This window comes from Budorcas taxicolor, chromosome 1, assembly GCF_023091745.1.
Source record: "Budorcas taxicolor isolate Tak-1 chromosome 1, Takin1.1, whole genome shotgun sequence".
In the NCBI taxonomy this organism is placed as follows: Eukaryota; Metazoa; Chordata; class Mammalia; order Artiodactyla; family Bovidae; genus Budorcas; species Budorcas taxicolor.
Window position 1 is genome coordinate 181,306,064 of NC_068910.1, and position 20,324 is coordinate 181,326,387.

At 42.2% G+C, this 20,324-nt stretch overlaps 1 protein-coding gene across 1 annotated transcript in view; it reads left to right on the top strand.

Annotated features, from left to right (window-relative positions):
* Positions 1-19,696, top strand: part of MINDY4B (MINDY family member 4B) — a 40,719-nt gene extending 21,023 nt beyond the window's left edge. Inside the window, exons 8-12 of the mRNA XM_052645500.1 lie at positions 3,055-3,125; positions 4,914-4,986; positions 5,557-5,718; positions 17,576-17,756; positions 19,554-19,696. Coding sequence (XP_052501460.1) covers positions 3,055-3,125; positions 4,914-4,986; positions 5,557-5,718; positions 17,576-17,756; positions 19,554-19,696 — 630 coding nt within the window. The remainder of the gene's footprint in view (positions 1-3,054; positions 3,126-4,913; positions 4,987-5,556; positions 5,719-17,575; positions 17,757-19,553) is intronic.
* The last annotated feature ends 628 nt before the right edge of the window (positions 19,697-20,324 follow it).

Here is a 20,324-nt window from a genome sequence, read left to right on the forward strand (position 1 = left end):
GCTAGAAGCTGGACAACACTAGGAGATGCCATTTCCCATAAAGACTCCAGAAGGAACAGGGACTGACCAGCAGTTAGGATCAAGTCCAGAGATACCAAGGCTGGACAGCCAGCCTCGAGAACGCTGAGATGATGGATTCCCACTATTTTAAGCCAACGAGTCTGTGGTCATCGGCTAAGACAGCAACAGGAAACTGACCCAACAGTGCTCGCCTCTGCCTCAGGCTCCACCTCTCCCCTTTTCTCTCACGCCCTGCAGTACAGCCATTTGGGTTCCCATCTGGCTCTGGTGGCACTGAAATTTGTTCTCCTGCATGAGATTCCAGCCCTTGTTAGCACACAGATAGTGAAGCACAGATTAACTCACAAAAGGGAAAGCATATGCATTTTCACAGAAACCTTCCTGACACTACGCCTTTAAAGAAAAGGCTTTAACCCTGGGCACTTTGAAAGCCAGCCAAGGAGCTTCTTCTCCTCAGCAGGTAGAGTACTGACACAAAGCCAAGATAAGGCCAACCAGTGGGAGGCCCTGAATGTGGGTGGATTATATCCTGGAGCTCACAGGGCACCTTCAGAAAGTTCAGAGCAGAAAAGTAACCTGGCCAAGAAAAGAGACAGGGAGAAGTCCCTTAGAGAGGGACAGATAGTAATTTTTCTGTGGTTCTATTAATAGCATGTTCTAAGAACCAAGGTGAGCAATGCCAAAAAAAATAGAGGGAAACAACAGAATGGGAAAGACTAGAGATCTCTTCAAGAAAATTAGAGATACCAAGGGAATATTTCATGCAAGGATGGGCACAACAAAGGACAGAAACGATATGGAACTAACAGAAGTAGAAGATATTAAGAAGAGGTGGCAAGAATACACAGAAGAACTGTACAACAAAGATCTTAATGACCCAGATAATCACGATGGTGTGACCACTCACTTAGAGTCAGATATCCTTGAGTGCAAAGTCAACTGGGCCTTAGGAAGCATCACTACAAACAAAGCTAGTGGAGGTGATTGAATTCCAGCTGAGCTATTTCAAATCCTAAAAGATGATGCTGTGAAAGTGCTGCACTCAATATGCCAGCAAATTTGGCAAACTTGGCAGTGACCAAAGGACTGGGAAAGGTCAGTTTTCATTCTAATCCCAAAGAAGGACAATGCCAAAGAATGTCTAAACTGCTGCACAATTGCACTCATCTCACATGCTAGCAAGGTAATGCTCAACATCCTCCAAGCTAGCCTTCAACAGTACATGAACTGGGAACTTCCAGATGTTCAAGCTGGACTTAGAAAAGGCAGAGGAATCAGAGATCAAACTGCCAACATCTGTTGGATGATAGAAAAACCATGAGGACTCTAGAAAAACATCTACTTCTGCTTCATTGACTATGCTAAAGCCTTTGACTGCGTAGATTGCAACAAGCTGTGGAAAATTCTTAGGGAGATGGGAATACCAGGCCACCTTACCTGCCTCCTGAGAAATCTGTATGCAGGTCAAGAAAACAGTTAGAACTGGACATGGAACAGTGGACTTTCAAAATTGAGAAAGGAGTATGTCAAGGCTGTATATTGTCACCCTGCTGATTTAACTTATACACAGAGTACATCATGCGAAAAGCCAGGCTGGATGAAGCACAAGCTGGAATCAAGATTATTGGGAGAAATATCAATAACCTCAGATATGCAGATGATACTACCCTTATGGCAGAAAGCAACGAAGAACTAAAGAGATTCTTGATGAAGGTGAAAGAGGACAGTGAAAAAGCTGGCTTTAAACTCAAAATTCAAAAAACAAATATCATGGCATCCAGTCCTATAACTTCATGGCAAATAGATGGGGAAACAATGGAAACAGTGAGAGACTTTATTCTCTTGGGCTCCAAAATCACTGCAGGTGGTGACTGCAGCCATGAAATCAAAAGACACTTGCTCCATGGAAGAAAAGCTATGATCTACCTAGACAGCATATTAAAAAGCAGAGACATTACTTTGTCAACAAAGGTCTGTCTAGTCAAGGCTATGGTTTCTCCTGTGGTCATGTATGGATGTGAGAGTTGGACAATAAAGAAGGCTGAGCACTGAAGAATTGATGCTTTTGAACTGTGGTGTTGGAGAAGACTCTTGAGAGTCCCTTGGACTGCAAGGAGATCCAACTAGCCAATTATAAAGGAAATCAGTCCTGAATATTCATTGGGAGGACTGATGCTGAAGGTGAAGCTCCAAAGTTTGGCTACCTGATGCGAAGAACTGATTCATTGGAAAAGACTCTAATGCTGGGCAAAATTGAAGGCAGGAGAAGGGGATGACAGAGGATGAGATGGTTAGATAGTATCACTGAGTCACTGGACATGAGTTTGAGCAAACTCTGGGAAATAGAGAAGGATAGGGAATCCTGGTGTGCTGCAGTCCACGGGGTCACAAAGAGTAGGACATGACTGAGTGACTAAACAATGACCAAAAAAAAAAAAAAAAAACCAAGGTAGACACTGTACATTATTTCCTTCAACTTTTGCAATAATCCTAGGGAAAAGGTATTTTTATCTGCAATTACAGATGAGACTGAAACTCAGAGAAGCGAGTTGGAGTTAGTATAATAGAACTGGTTTTGAATTCAGGTTTCTGTAACTCCAAAACTATTTCTAGAAAACTTCTCTGCTCCCCCTGAGTTTAACAGGGTAATGAGGAGGAATGCAGTGACTGAGGGCGGCTAGATAAAGGCCATCCAGAGCAACTCCGAAGGGCTGCGCTAGGATGGATGCTGGAAAAACGGAGAGGGAAAATACACTAAGTCTTAGCCATGAGTCAGAGAGTCACGTGGTTTAAGCCGAGGAAAGAAAGACGGGTTGAAAACCAAGAGCATGATGGTGCCACTGGCAGGCCTGAAGCAAGGCAAGAGGATGCATTTGAGGGTGGAGATGACCTAGGGAGGCAGAGAGAGCTTCCACTGTCCTTCCGTCAGCTAGAAAAGATCCCTCAGGCTGTAAATCCTTGAATTCGTGCCCACAGGTATGCAGAGATGCACTGCATTTAGACAAATGTGTTTTTCCTTTGTTTTCCAAATAGTTCAAAGGAGAAGGATGCCATGGTGTCATCTTATTTCTTTACAGCCTGATCTTCTCCAGAACATTTGAAAGGTAAATGCTACAAATATTTGCACAGATATTTCCTATAGCTCTGGGGTCACATGAACTATGTTCTCCTGTGTTGGAAAGTATTTTCAGGCCTTATTGGAAACATGAGAGCTTTTTTTTTTTTTTTTCTAATAGACACTCTTCTGTTGATGCATCCTTTTCTGTAGTGGGTTTGGCCATATTCATGGGAAAGCGGATGTCATCAGAAAAGTGTGAATCTACTTTTCTCGCACTGTGGGAGGTTCCTTCTTGTGGTTATAAATATTGGCAGATATCATTCAGGCTTATTTGTACAACTTTCATAAATGAAAACAATTCATGATTTCTATATACAATAAAATATATACCCACAAATATTTATTTTGTCCCCATGAAATGCAAAGCACTGTTCTTGGCGCTGTGGGATATGCAAATAAAACAGGATATGGCCCTGATCGCCTCTCAGGTTCTAGTTTGGCAAAACCCAGGTATACACATCCAGAGACTGGGCAAGTCCCAGATGGTACTTGGTGTGTCAGATGGTATGCAAAGACAATGACTCTTAAGGGATGCTAGAGGAGGAAGGGTCCCCAACAGATAGGGTAGTCAAGGAAGGCTTCTTGGAAGAAGGAGACCTTCTTCTGGACCCTAAAAAAGGATAAGCTTTTGCAAGTCAGGGGGAGAGAGAAATACAAGACTTCCAGAAAGGAAAAATTTCAAACCTTGAAGCAGTGTTCCTGAAACTTATCATTTGCATATCATACTTTTATGATACATTATTATTTGCTTAACAATTTCCTTAAACCAACACACCTTTGGGATTTCCCTGGCAGTCCAGTGGTTAAGACTGTGATTCCACTGCAGGGAGCAAGTTTTCTATCTCTGATGAGAGAACTAAGATCCCACATGCTCCACGGTGCAGCCAAAAAAGAAAAGAAGAAAAATTCAAAATCAGTACACATTTAAATATCCTCGTCTTAAATTTAATATCTTCAAATATTAATATGTTAATATATATGATCTAAATCATTGATTTGCTGTGCTAAAGAAAAAAAATGTATTAACACATAAATGTGGAATTTTTTAAATGCTCATATCTATATCAACTAACATCAAGCCATACTTTAGGAAACACTGCCCTGAATTATATCTGATGCTTCACCCATGTCTTTAGGTTTGATTCACAGAAGCATCTGACCTTCCAACCCTGTGACTAGGTTCATCCAAGAACACATAAAACTCACACACTCAGCATCTCCCTCTGGGTTACAGCTGAAGCCACTTTCCACCTTGATATTACATCGCCCTGGGTAGAACCCTGATCCCTGGTGCCCGATGAAACAGTGGAAACTGTAACCAAGAAATGGGCTTAATGCCAAGCTGATGTTTTCCCCTTAAACAGTCTGTTCAGCTCTGCCTTGGGCCAGCACTCTCTGGAGTGGTCACAAGTCACCACCCTAAGCCAAGCATCCCCTGGGATTCAGAGCAAACAGTTTCTCTGCTGAGTCCAGCATCCCCACAGAGCCCATACCGAAAGGTTGTCACATGTGAGGTCTGTCACTTCTTCCTTCACCCTCATCACTTCTCACTGGCTTCCCTCAATGGCATCAGAATTTCCCCAATCATCTCTACGGCCCCAGTCCTAGAAGCTTTCCAGGGGACAGATGGAAACACACCAGGCACAGGGGAAGGACAGTGACCAGACGAGCTCATGTTAGCGCTGCTCTGTGTTGGGGGGTGAAGGCAGGAAAGGCTGTGGGTCCCTGAAGCAGTCATGGTCTCTGAGTGCTGATGGTTCCTCCCATTCCGCAGGCTTCAGAAGGAGCTGGACGTCTCCACCACTCACCTACTACAACCAAATGCTGGAGGTTTCCTGTGCAGGCAGGTAGGTTGTAAGACTACCTTTTTATTGTAGAATCTGTTATTTATTTTATTTTAAAATAAGGCTTTAATTTTTTTCAGTTAAGTATATTCTCTCCTTAAGTGAAGGATGATCAAATTATCTTTGAAATACTAAGATGCCCCCCCCTTTTTTTTCCATTTTCCATTACTGTCCTTTCTAGCTTACCTTTGTGAGTCTGCCATCCCTGAGAGTCTAGATGTTAGAAGATATCTTGACAAGACCCTCCTCCCCGCCAGGAATCCCTCATAACTGAAAGGAAAGCACTATAAAAATATCTTAGTTTCATGCATCTTAAATCACAATTATAGAAACCAAAGTTTAAGAAAATATTAAGGGCCCATGGGGAGTTATGGGGCATGGCTCAAGAAAAAAATTAATAAACTCCTATTTTGACTCTACCGAACATTTATAACATATGTTTTTCCAGAATTATATACTGTGGGATTTCATTCTTTTCACTAAAAATGGTAATCTTTGTGATTATGAAAATAAAAAAATTAAGTCCTTGTGTCAAGGTTATCTTTACACATATTTGTAAAATATGTCATCTAGGCAGTTTTGAACCTGATTATAACTGGAAGAGCAAGTCCACACATCTTTAACGGCTGTCAGAAAGGAAAGTCTCAAGAAATATTACATGGGGTCCTGACCCGCAGCGACATCGGCTATTTGCAGTGGGGTAAGGACACTTCAGAGGATGACAGGCTTTCACAGGTAAGTGTGTTCCAGTTCTCAGCCACACCACCAGTGTCTCTATTTGGGCATTTTGTTAAGTCTCTAGATTGCATGTGTCCGTACTCAGCTGTGTCCAATTCTTTGAAACCCCGTGGGCTGTTACCCGTCAACCTCCTCTGTCCATCCCCGTGGGATTCTCCAGGCAAGAATACTGGAGTGGGTTGCCATTTTCTCCTCCAGGGGATCTTCCTGACCCAAGGATCAAACCCACGTCTCCTGCACCAGCAGGTGGATTCTTTACCACCAGCTCCATCTGGGAAGCCCTCATTCAAATCTGAGCTTACTTTTTCCTTTACTGCTTTACTGCATGCCTCTCACATGCACATACAGACACACACAGAGATTTTTCTGGGTCTAAACAGAAATACATGAGCCTTGCTTTATATTTTGCTTTATCAATTTTTATGTGCATAGAGTACAGGTGATACAAGTAATATGCAAATCATTTTTTAAAACAATACTTGAAGTATACAAATAAAGTCCCCTAACATCCCCACTCATCAGAAATCGATACTGTCAGCTGACAATGAGTATCTTTCCAACCCTTTATTTAGGCAAATACAAATGCATATATTGTATCTATTACTCAGAGCTTTAAAAATCACTGAAAAAAAAAAGGGAACCTCACTTATGCATGCCTCTCAAAACACTTTCCAGCTCTGAGGATTTATAACCTCTGCCAACCAGAATGTAGACTCTGCTGTTGAAAAGCACAACCAGAGAATTGAGTAAGATGTGATTCTGCAAAAACAACCAGTAAAGAGAGTGAGGAAGCAAGCACACCCACCCGAACCACAAATCAAAGATGCTTCTGTGATATTTTCACAAAAAGTTCATCCTAAAACCTAGGGAAGGCAAGGAGGTTCTATGAGAAGCAACGCTTCTCTGGAGCAACCCTGAAACTAGCTGGGATGGAATTCAATACGATGGTGATAAATGCTCCCAGGTTCAAGGCCTATCAGCGCCAAAGAGCCCCATTGCTCAGAGCCTGTCCTGTCCTTCACTCTGCTGGTTCAGGCTCAAAGTCTCTTTCACATGTACGGGACTTTACACTTAAAAGGTCTTTTTACATCTATCGCTTCATCTGGCTTTCCTCCTACTGTTGGGTCCAGCTACAACGTGTTATTCGTGAAATCAGCACATCACAACACACACAAATCATGTCTGATGGTGTTGGGAACGTGGCATCTGACTGTCACAGAATGACTGTATCTTTCGTACAAGTATGTCTTCAAAGTTTACTAAGTATTCCTTGAGTTTGAAATCTAGTCCATCATAGAAAAATGACAACAGAAACTAACATAACATTGTAAATCAACCACACTTCAGTTTGAAAAAAGAATAAATGAGAAGTGACAGATAAACTAAACGTAAAACAAATGAACCCAATCCATCACCCAGGGTCAGTTCTCTCAGAAATGCTTCCTTCTCTTTCCCATATAAATACGTCCTATTTTACTTCTCCTGAACCCTGTCTTTCTCATGTAATACAAATGTCCTTATATGTCAATGAATATGTGTCCTTCATCATATTTAATGGATGCAAACATTTCCACTATATGAAACTGAAAAACTGTACTTTGAATACGTCCTAAACAGAGAATGGATCTGTTATTACTATAAAATTCCTAATTGCTTGTCCCTGATAATTTGGGAATTCATCTTAGAATTTGATGTATATAATAACAAGGAAAACTAAGCCAAAAATAGGGGACTTATAGATTTCATTATACATAGTTTTCTTTCAACCGCACAAGGTCACTTAATGTCCTTGGTTAAGCACTCTGTATCTATTAGAATCCAGGAGTAGGACAAGACTCAGTCTGGTAGGATACACTGGGAGCAAGTTTCAAGGAGTGAGGTACAAATTATTATAAAGTTCTTTCACAATATTATTTCACCATATCCTCACTACAAACGACAAAGATTTAAAACAGTGTTTCTCATAGTTCTGTCATCTGAGTAGGTAATTCACAAGCTTTGTCATATCTTCACACCACCTCTGTTGTTATTTGCTTAATATTTTCCTTTAAATGAACTCACTTTTGAAATTTGAATCTAACCTTTGCTATAGTGGGCTTCCCTGGTAGCTCAGCTGGTAAAGAATCTTCCTGCAATGAGGGAGACCTGGGTTCAATTCCTGGGGTAGAAAGATCCCCTGGAGAAGGGAAAGGCTACCCACTCCAGTATTCTGGCCTGGAATCCATGGGGCTGCAAAGAGTGGGACACAACTGAACAACTTTCACATACATATATACATTTTCTATAGCAGTAACATAAGCAATGGACTTGATACACTATTTCTTTCTAACACCTATTAAATAAATAGGTAACCAGTTTTAGGTCAGTTAAAGCAGTTGTTGGAGAAGACTCTTGAGAGTCCCTTAAACTGCAAGGAGATCCAACCAGTCCATCCTAAAGTAAATCAGTCCTGAGTATTCATTGGAAGGACTGATGGTGAAGCTGAAGCTCCAATACTTTGGCCACCTGATGGGAAGAGCTGACTCATCTGAAAAGACCCTGATGCTGGGAAAGACTGAGGTGGGAGGAGACGCCTGATTGAAGGGGACGACAGAGGATGAGATGGCTGGATGGCATCACCGATTCGATGGACGTGAGTTTGCGTGAACTCCAGGAGTTGGTGATGGACAGGGAGGCCTGGAGTGCTGCAGTCCACGGGGTCCAAAGAGTTGGACACGACTGAGCGACTGAACTGAGATGAAAGCAGTTTTAGGTTTATAGCAAAATTGTGTGGAAAGCACAAAGGTTTTCACATATTCCCTGTCCTTACACACGCATGGTTTCCACATTTTCCTCTACCCGAGTGGTATATTTTGTTACAGTTGATGAACCCACACTGACATGAACTAAGTTCATAGTTTATGCTATGGTTCACTCTTGGTGTTTACACTCTGTGGGTTTGGACAAATGTATAATGACATATATTCACCATTATAGCATCATACAGAGTAGTTTCACTGCCCTAAAAACCCTCTGTGCTCTGCCAAGTCAACCCTCCATCTCCCTCAATGATGGGTCTTTTTACCGTCTCCATAGTCCTACCTTTTGCAGAGTGTTATTAATACATAGTTGGAATCATAGTATGTAGCCTTTTTGGATTGGCTTCTTTCACTTAATATTAATAATATGCCTTTATATTTTTCCATATATTTTCATAGCTTGATACCTCATCTCTTTACAGCACTGGATAATATTCCATTGGAATATTGTGAATCATATTTCTGTGAACAAATATTATTCCACTGATATATCATGGTTGATTTAGCCATTAACTTATAAAAGTACCTTGGTTGCTTCCCATTTTGGCAATTGTGAATAATGTTGCTATAAACATCCATGAGCATGTTTCTGTGTGGACATAAGTTTTCAGCTCTTTTGGGTAAATATCAAGGGTGGGGGGGGGCAATTGCTGGATCACATGGTAAGAGTATGTTTAGTTTTATAAGAAGCTGCCAAACTGCCTTCCAAGGTGGCTGTACCATTTGACATTCCCACCAGCAGTGGATGAGGGTTCCTGTTGCTCTGCATGCTTGCCAGCATTTAGTGTTGTCAGTGTTCTGGATTTCAGCCACTCTAATAGGTATCACATTGTTTGCTTATTTGCATTGCCCTGATAATAAGCATATTCTTATTTGCCATCTGTCTATTGTCTTTGGTGAGATGTCTGTTACTCTTAGGGAGCATCTAAAATTATTGGTGCTCAGGTCATCCTCCAGAACAGTGTCAGCTATATGTGTGTAGGACCTGTGAACACACAGCCCCACACTTAAGGGTCTGCTGTCACTGCCTTAAAATTCTTAACATTTTTTGAACAGAGGCCTCCAGTTTTTCATTTTGTACTAGATCCCACAAATTGTACAGCTGGTCCTAACCAATGACTCTGGTTTATCTGGCCTGGAGACTGTCTGGTAATCAAGATTTTTTAACCCCTCAGGTGCATCCAGAGTTAGAAATCTCTGTTCTAGAGAAAGGCTGCTTAACCTCAGCACTACTAATACTTTGGAATGGATAATTCTTTGTGGTGGGGGCTGGCTTGTGCATTATGGGATATTCAACAGCATCCTGGCTTTTACCCACTAAATCCCAGTAGTACTGCCCCACCCCATGTGACAACCAAAAATGTCTCCAGATATTGCCAAATGTCCCACATTGGACAAAACTGTCCCAACTGAACCACTGCTCTAAAAAAGGTGTGTGAGGGGAGAATCTCATTAGACTTAACTGATTAAATCCATGGTATACAGAATTAGAAAACTATCATTTCAAGTGAAATTACAACAAAGAGTATCTTCTTTCAATACTGATATTTCCTTCAAGTATGAGAAATGTTGACAGCTTTCCATTCCTTTTTACCAAGGTGTCAGGGGCAAGTTTCAAACCTTAAAATTAAACAGGCATTTGCTAAACAGTGACTAAGCTGCTCTGAGAAAAGGGACTATATCAAAGGCTATGCACCACAGCCCCAAAGAAAGTGAGATTGAGAGAAAAAGAGAGCTTCAGAGAATCAAGAATTCATAGCAGTCCAGCGCTACCATTTTCCCTGGATCGCATATCTTTCAATACAAGTTAGCTCTGACCAACAGTGCTGCTAAGTCATGCTCTAAAGAAAATTACCCGCAGAGCCTAAAATATCTTCCAGTAATAAAATGGATGTTTGTTGGGACCTTAAATTCTGTCAAGAAGCCAAGGTCTAAGGTTTTAAAAAAAAAAGCGAAAGCTTTCTTGCTGGGAAGAGGGCAAAATGTAGCCAACCTCAGGATCACCATCCAAATGCCTGCTCACAAACTGGAAGTAGGGCAAAGGATGGTGAGATGCTGGGTTAGCTTTAAAATCTACATAAAAATCACATCTACAAAGCTTCCATCTTTTCAAAAAGTGACTAATGTGGCTTTTCATCTTTCCTTCTTAGAGTCAGTGTTCTCTCCCCAGGGAGATGCCTATGAATCCTGCCCTCAGTGAAAATTGCCTGAAATTGTACACTAATGGCTTGAAACCCAGAGGATGTTTATTATGTTGTCTCTGACGTGCACTTGAAGTTTGGTTTCAGAACAAATGTATTAAAGAGCAAATATAGGCTGGCAGGTAGTTTTACTTGAACTGCTGAGATATATGACTCTGTTAGGCATCTACATATGTACATATAAAGTTTATTTAACCTGAAGGTGCTTTTTTATTCTTTCTAAGGCAGCTCATTATATTCTGGGAAAAAAGCAATCTATAACTCACCAAATATTATCAAAATAATTTTTGTATATAATGATTTTATATCTATAAGAATTTTATATTTTCCCATCGCTCCCAAAGCTGGCAATTAAAGTATTTTTCAAAGCTCAATCACTCCTGAAGACGGTATCTTTTAAAGCTCATTTAGTCATTATAGTCTAACAGCCACTTGTGCAGAGCACATACTGTGTGCTGGGCTCTCTCCAAGTCATTGGTAATAATATCTTCTTTCATTTAAACCTCATTTCTACTCACAGTTACAATCGGTGTTAGTTCAAGTACAGGGGCTGTTGCGTGATCATTCATTTTTTTTCTTTTTATTGGGAGTATAGCTGCTTTACAGCGTTGTACAATGAAGTGAAACAGCCATATGTGTACATATATCCCCTCCCCCTTGACCTTTCCTCCCCTCCCCACATCCAACCCCTCTAGGTCATCACAGAGCACCAAGCAGCTGTTTGTTTCAGAGATGAGAAATCCCAGACTGAGAAAGGTGTAAGAAGGCCACCAACTAAGGAGGTGTCAGGGCCAGGATTCTGAGCCCAGATCTATATATGTTCCAAGGCACTTTCGGCCCACTGCCTGTCATGATCATCTCTACTTGTTTCTGATAAATACAAAACGTTTGTTCTGGGTAGGATATCTTTCAGAGGTGCTTCTGTAATCAATGTGCTGACATAAACATGTATGTTTGTATATAAGATCTATTACAGATCCTGCCCTCAATCTCCTCAGCATCAGGGTCTTTTCCAATGAGTCAGCTCTCTGCATCAGGTGGCCAAAGTAAAGACCAGGGACAGGAGGAGAAGGGGGTGACAGAGGATGAGATGGTTGGATGGCATCATTGACTTAATGGACATGAGTCTGAGAAAACTCTGGGAGATAGTGAAGGACAGGGAAGTCTGGCATGCTGCAGTCATGACTAAGTGACTGAACAATAAATTACAGATCCTCTGATGCTGGACTACAAATGGTTAGATAGTGGCAAAATCATGGCTCGGTCTTAGAATGCATGATGGTTGTACTCAATATCTAAAACTTTATCCACTGACTACTAGGTTAAAGCAGTGGTGAGTTTGAGTTGATTGTGAACTGCAGGTACTGGTGGCACACACCCTTTCAAGTATCTGTCACCCTTCACCTGTGGTTTGGCAGACTGTGTCTGTCACTATGCACTAGGAGAACAAGCTCAGTGGTGCTCAGAGATGCGCTAACCAGAAGACTCATCTGATGGCAGTGCATACAGATATCTAATATTTCATAACCTTCTATCATAAAACTTCTTGCAGCACAGCTGTTTGCTCAAAAAAGAACCAGATGTGGTTCGAGGGCAGTGCTTTAAGCATCATTGGATTGAGGACCTCACAATTACTCCCTGCCCTTTCTGCTCTGAGGCATGGTGACTCTGAACAAGGATACGCCAAATGCATATAGGTACTGGAGCTAAGTGGTAAGAACCTGCCTGCTAATACAGGAGACATAAGAGACGCAGGTTCAATCCCTGGGTCAGGAAGATCCTCTGAAGAAAGGCATGGCAACCCACTCCAGTATTCTTGTCTGGAGAATCCCATGGACACAGGAGCATGGTGGGCTAAAGTCCACATGGTCAGAAAGAGTAGGATATGACTGAAGCGACTTAGCTCGCACATAAGCATTTTTTGGGTATTTAGGGACTCCTGCCTCGGGTAGGCCGGAGGAGGCAGTGGCACCCCACTCCAGCACTCTTGCCTGGAAAATCCCATGGATGGAGGAGCCTGGTAAGCTGCAGTCCATGGGGTCGCTAAGAGTCGGACACGATAGAGCAACTTCACTTTCATGCATTGGAGAAGGAAATGGCAACCCACTTCAGTGTTCTTGCCTGGAGAATCCCAGGGATGGGGGAGCCTGGTGGGCTGCCGTCTATGGGGTCGCACGGAGTCGGACACGACTGAAGTGACTTAGCAGAAGCATCAGCAGCCTCGGGTGGGCATTCTAAATCGGAAGATTATATGTAAGCACTGGTAAGAGAAACCTAGTATAAGAAGTTTTCTGAGTTCAAAAGAAAATCAATGTGCTGCTTGGCAGAACCTGCTGTCGCCATGAAACCCCCTCATCTGCCACTGCATCTGTCTTCCCTAAGTGAATCTCTTCTAACTCGATGATAAAATTGCAGAGATTGCAAAAACGCACGTCTTTCGGTCCCAATGTCACAGCCCAGTAGGTGAGATTGAAAAAAAAAAAAAAGGAGCTCTCATTAGATGACATGCAAGCCCCCTAGAACCCACCAGACTGACAGTTTGTGCAGCACACAGCCAGCTCCCTGCAAGAAGAGGCACTATTTTGAAGCTTCTCATCACTTTTCTATTTGAAGATACAGGTTTGAGTGTGCAGTTCCAATATCTAAGTGAGAACATAAAGTAGTTTGAGTCTAACACCATCTGGAAAACCTTAGGAGGTTCACATTATCTTTGCACCTGCCACCGAGAAGAAAAATCAACTCTGATTTTTAGAAGGAACGGAAGCCATTTAGGTCTTGCTGGAATTGTTCCCCCGACAGCCCTGGCAGAGCGCATCACCTCTGAGTCCTACCTTCTTCCCTCTTTACATTTTTCCCTTTAAAGAGACTGACGGGAAGAAATCCAACACTCAAAGTACCAGATGAAGCTCCACCCACTTGTTCTCTACCCCTGAGTCGCTGGGGTAGCGCCTGGAAAACACGACAACAGCCCTGCAAACTGGCTAAGAGAAGCTACATCAACTCGTGTTCCGGGTGGCAGAGATGAGAGCCAGCCTGTGAAGAGCCACGCGTGTGAATTGTCACCAGGAATTGGCGAAGAAAGCACAACATTTCCACACCTTTCTCCCAATCAGATCACCGGAAGCGGGCCCTGGGACTTCACCACCAAGCTCCTTACGCAGAGGCGCATTCCCAGAGCCATTGTTCTGGAGCCGGCCTGCGCCTGCGCTCAGTCACTGTCCTGTCCGACTCCTTTGCGACCCCATGGATTGTAGCTTACCAGGTTCCTGTGTGTATGAGATTTTCCAGGCAAGATACTGGAGTAGTCTGCCGTTTCCTCCTCTAGGGGAATCTTCCCTGACTCAAGGATCGAATCAGGTCTCCTGCATTGGCAGGCGGATTCTTTACCACTTAAGCCACCACATGGACAGATGGATCCGCACTCTCTGGTGCTTAAAATTTGTCCCTTCTTCCTATCTTTGTAACTTTACCTTCAATGACACCTGCTATGAAAGGTTTGATTGCCGCATGGAAGGCTGAACTGACTGGGCTTATTACACAATAAGTGAATTTAAGGAGAAAGGTGTTTTATTTATAGCACCACTCTATCACAATTTAATTTCCTTTTTACCATGGCAACTTGAGGCAACATGCACAAATTCTGCATTGATGACATCTCACCAGTAAAACATACTTAGAATTCTCTTTCGTGGGGAGGTTAGCTGATAAATTGTGTCTATCCCAAAGCAATACAAATTCTTAACTGAAGATGCCAGTCAAACAGATTCCATGGTGCACTGAGGAAAGGGCTTTGATATTTGATTGGGTTCAGTTGGGAGGTGCTCAGTTTTGGTTCTGCAGGACTCCCTTTAAACCAAGCATGTTCTACGCTGTAACCTGAGGCTCACTTCTTGGAATTAAAACCCAAAGTGCTGTGACAGACATATTTCTCTTGACCAGAATCTCTCAGGGCAAGTGGGACTCTGCCTGCTCAGTGTAGGGTCTCCAAATGGTCACTTTGAGTGCTGGAGATTGTTACATTTATGACTCCTTCGTTTTCCTCCTCCTTTAGTAAGATCATGAGTAGCTTTGAGTTCAGGAGAGAAAACTGTTGCACTGTTGCATAAAATCACAACAGTGCAGTGGCCACACCTTACAGAGTATGAATCTGAGCTCCAGCTGAATTTTGTCAACGTCACAAAGATTTTGTGAAACAATATCATGTATGTCTACAGTCAATTACATCCACCCACACATCACTTACAGGAACTTTCGCTGATTTAAAATCAGCCAGAATATGCATCTGCAGTTAAAATGGAGTGGCATTTTATTACAAACAGCCCTCAGTTTCCTAATTAGCTTATCCATATTTTCAAACTTAATAATTCCAAGTCCTGCGGATCATATTTTGATTATACATAACCTTAGTACTATCGCAAGAAGGCCTAAGAAAGAGCTTATTTTATAACTAATGAATGGTGATGACGTTCTTTGGAACTTGGGGGGTGGATTCTGGGATGTAAATACATGGGGTTGCTTCAATGGCACATCCTCTGTGTTTTATTTCCAATGTAGCCAGTGGGAGACTTGCCCCAAGTTTGGTGTATTATACTCATGTTATACTCAGTCCAGGGAGGGCTGGTGTTGATGTGAGCAGATGAGCATGCCCACTATGAGCATGTCCAGACTGGGGTGCTGGGCTTACACCCCTTTTTTCAACTATAAACTAAAACTGAGGTCATTTCTTTTAATTTTTTCTCCAGTAGCTAAAGAGTAAAGTTTAAAGACAAAAGCACCTCTGATTCACCCACTCACCCACAACTGAAGAATTTCAACTCTAGAAGAAGGAAGGGATTTGAATAGAATGATTGAGAAATCAAAATGTCAAGCCTTTATTACTTGGGTTGACAAAACTCTCAGTCATTTTTTCAAAGCTGGAATTTCCATGCAACAGACTTTGTTCCTGAGCACACAGTACGACTCCGAGGACCGAGAAGAAAAGAAGCAGGATAGAATTCTTTTGTTATGGGAAGATATGCCACAGCTGAGGGTCCAGAGCTCTCCCTGGCATCGTGGGAAATGATGGGGGTTTCCATGTAGCTCACGTTAATCTCTTTATGTGTGTGTGTGTGTTTAAAGTGTTTTCTAAAAAACATTAATAAGTTTCAATGGCATTAAAAAAATATGTGCTTCCCTGCCTCTTTAAACAAAATGGGAGATAACATCAAGCAAAACACTATAATCCTGATTCCCTCATGTGTTTGGACTGCAAAGAAATCAAACCAGTCAATCCCAAAGGAAATCAACCCTGAATATGCATTGGAAGAACTGATCCTGAAGCTTCAATACTTTGGCCATGCAAAGAGCTGACTCATTGGAAAAGACCCTGATGCTGGGAAGGATTGCAGGCAAGAGGAGAAGCTGGCGACAGAGCATGATATGTTTAGGTAGTATCACTGATTCAACGGACATGAGTTTGAGCAAACTAGGAGACAGAGAAGGACAGGGAAGTCTGGCATGCTGCAGTCCATGGGGTCACAAAGAATTGGACATAACTTAGTGACTGAACAGCAACAACGAACCTCAGGGGTTACTGGAGTATGCAGGATCCTTTACAAGTGAGCCTCCCAGAGTGGTGCTTTGGTGAATCTAATTCACTGGCCTGAGAATTCAAGGCTGAATTGACAGTTGCCTGGAAAAACCAGAAAACAAGCTGATTAAAACACTGAACTTAGGCTTCCCTGGTGACTCAGTGGAAAGAATCCACCTGCCTATGCAGGAGATACAGGTTTGATCCTTGATCTAGAAAGATCCCACATGCCACAGAACAACTAAGTCCGTGCACCACCACTATTGAGCCTGTGCTCTAGAGTCCAGGGGCTGCAACTACTGAAGCTCATGTCCCTGAGAGCCTGTGCTCCATGAGAAGCCGCTGCAAAGAGAAGCGCATACACCACAACTAGAGAGAAGCCCCCACTTGCTGCAACTAGAGAAAAGCCCACGGAGTAACAAAAATCCAGCACAACCAAAAACAAATAATTTTTAAAAATAAGGAACTTAATATTATACGTAATATTGAACTAGTACACTCAGCTCTAAGTACATCTTCACAATTGATCTACACGTTAACACGAAGATATGTGTATATCTGTGAGCGTGTTTGTGCGTGTTCCACTCATCTCCCAGAAGCTTTTTTCTGTATTCAAAATATCCTCTCTTTCCATATTCTAGGCTCTTTTTCCTATGATCTAAATGGTTAGTGCTGCCAGAATGACCACCTGCTGAATGAAATACTGTCCTATCTTGGGAACAGAAATAAGTACACTAGTCAACAAAAAGACCAGTTCAAGTTCTCATATTCCATTCCCACACTTCTATTTCCGTCTATTTATTCTTCATCTCACTAACAAACCAAACTGAGATGGTTCCACCAGCTCCATAAACCCACCCTCAAAATGTTTTAAAATAAAATCCATGAAGAGAAAAACTGGAGCATCACCACCACACCATTCATAAATGCAAATTCATTCACGAGAAAGCCTTTGTTTGAAATCTGCCTGCATGCACAGTACCCTGCCCAGCTACAAGCGCAATGCCAAGTCTCTGAGCTGCTTTAAAAAAAATTTTTTTAAGGCTTTATTGAATTTGTCACAATACTACTTCTGGTTTTTGTGCTTTTGTGTTTTGGCTATGAGGCATGTGGGATCTTAGCTCCCCCTTACCAGGGATCAAACCCACACTCCCTGCATTGGAAGGCAAAGTCTTAACCACTGGACACCAGAGAAGTCCCCAAGCTGCTTTTTGATCCTGGTGACATGTGTTCTCTCGTAGGCAGCCAAATCTAATGTTCATTTGCGTTCCTCTCTCCTCTTGCAGGTGGGCAGCATGCTGAAGACTCCCAAGTTACCTGTCTGGCTGTGCAACATCAACGGAAATTACAGTGTCCTGTTTAGCACAAACAGGCAGCTCTTATCAGACTGGAAAGTGGAGCGCCTCTTTGATCTGTACTTCTACAGTGGCCAGCCTGCACAGAAAAAGCCTGCGCACCTTACCATAGGTGAGCGCTCCAGACCCTAGTGCTCTCAGCTTAATGTGCTCAGAGAGCCGAGGCTGTGCTGGCTTACAGCTCTGTGGATGCTTGGGCTAGCTCTGCAGGAGGATGTGGAGGCTTGATCTCTAAAATGAAACCTAGGCTTCAGCGTCATGGGTCTAACCTAAGCATTGTAACCTTGGGGTTCCAACTGATGAATTCTAATCCCAAGATAGAGTATCAGATGACTGATCATCCCAGAACACAGTAACTAAGCTGAGAGTACATTTGTATTCAGATCAGTTCAAAAAGCATTTTTGAGGCCTACTAAGCACCAGGCATGTGCCAGACACTAGGAAAGCAAGAAGGTACAGTCTTGGCAGAGGTTCTAGTGTGATCATACAAGCCATTTTATTCCAATTCCCACCATGTTTAAAAAAAAAAACAAAAACCACGAGAAAAAAGATTAACCTTAAGATGTCTTTAAACACTAGCCTTTGGGACAAGGGAATAAACATGATGAAACCAGGAGCCCGTATATGCTACCAAGGCACCATGCATGCAGCCTTGCTGATTTGGTGTCTGACTGTTTGCATTTAGTATCACAGGTCTGCCTTTAGCCAACTTTTCATTATTATGACTGCATTTAGAAGAGTATTTTAGTGACTGTTTTGTCTGCATAGCTCCTAACTCTTTTTCTTTAATTATGAGAAATTTATATTTATGTGTATTTGTATACACATACATGTGCTTAGTCGCTCAGTCACGTCCAATTCTTTGCAACCTCATAGACTGTAGTCTGCCAGGCTCCTCTGTCCATGGGATTCTCCAGGCAAGAATACTGGTGAGTTGCCATGCCCTCCTTCAGGGGATCTTCCCAACCCAGGGATCGAACCAAGGTCTCCCTCATTGCAGGTAGATTCTTTACCATCTGAGCCACCAGACAAACCCAATACATACATACATACATACATATATATATATATATATGCACAGGCATGCATGTGTATATATATATATGTATATATGACCCCAGAAAAATGTATATTATATATATACACACCCATTTCATTTAGTGGAACATTGCCAATACATTCCTTAAGATACATTATTGTTTCTACTTTTCTACTATTATTGCTTCTACTTTACTCTCTTCTTTGAGGAAAGCACTGGGATTTTTTTGTTTTGTTTTTGTTTTTTATTAGCTCACACGCACAGCAAGCATTGTGTTCCAGGCACTGTGTTGAAAGCCTTACATACATTATTCCATTAAATCCTCCTAACAGTCATCTAAAGTAGACACTATGATACTTATATTACACAGAGGAAACTGAAGTGGCCAAAAAATGATTTCTAATGGATGAGGTTGAGAGATACTAAGTACCTTTCCAAAGGTCATTTGCGACAAACTTGGGCCTTGAACTCAGTTCTAGATCTACTCACGAGAATACTTGCACTTCACCCCAGAATGCAAATGTACTCTTAGCATTGAGAAGCTCTCTCTTTTCTTATTTTTCCCTGACAACATTCGGTGATTTATTGATACACCTAACTCTATGTGTTCCATCACGGGGCGGGACCACACCATTACATGACATCAATACTGAGTTTTCAAAATCTACAACAACCCAGACTATCATGGACATGTCTTGTATGGGGCATATCTACACACCATCTACTGGAATCCCCATCAGCTCACTCACTTCTAGGAACACAGCTTGCTGAGCCCAACTCCTGCCCACTCATCCTATTTTCCTTCCTTCCTGGCTGCTTCTGAAATGGTATACATAGGCTGGGGTCTAAATGTTGACTATTCCTTCTCAGACACTCACTCCCATCACTGGGAAAGTGTCCAACACGAAGATGAACACAGACCAGGAAGACGGTTTTCCCCACTGGAGATGGTGATCAGAACCAAGTGGAGAGATGCCACCATCAACTGGAATGGATCTGTTCCCTTTTTCTAAAGAGGAAGCCAAGATGTACAATGAAGTCTGAAGCATCAGCACTATGGGGACACAAAAGCCTAACTTGGGGAAGACCATTTTAAGTTTATGTTCCTTATTCAGAAGCCCCACCCAAAACACCCCCATAAGCAGTATGTTCTTTCTTTTGTCTCTATGAACTCTCTGCAGTTGCTATTGGTATTGTTGGAGACACACAGAACCCTTACTTCAGGGTCTGGAAGGTGTATCCTTTTTGCTCATATAGACTGGTTCCTCATTTTTATTCAAAAGAAAAACTGAAGTCTCTTTCCTCCAAGTTATTTCCAAATTCCTCTCTCCTCAGTGTGATTCTCCCTGGGGATTATGGAAGGAGGGGGCTAGCTTTCATCTGGGGATGAAGTCATCAGTAATAAATCATTGGATTTTTAGTTATGGCAAGAACTCAAGCCTTCTCAAAGATTTCCTGGTATGAAGAGCATTCCTTTCCAAGGTTACATTTCAAAGTGCCCACATTAGCAAGTTCTTGTCATTAAAATAGTAAATGGGCTTGAAGCGGGGCCTATTCCTGGTAGGCTGGCTATTGTAGTTGGCTGTGGGTACAAACCATCCTGTGAGCACACAGGAGACTTTCTTTCCATCAGTGCTATGT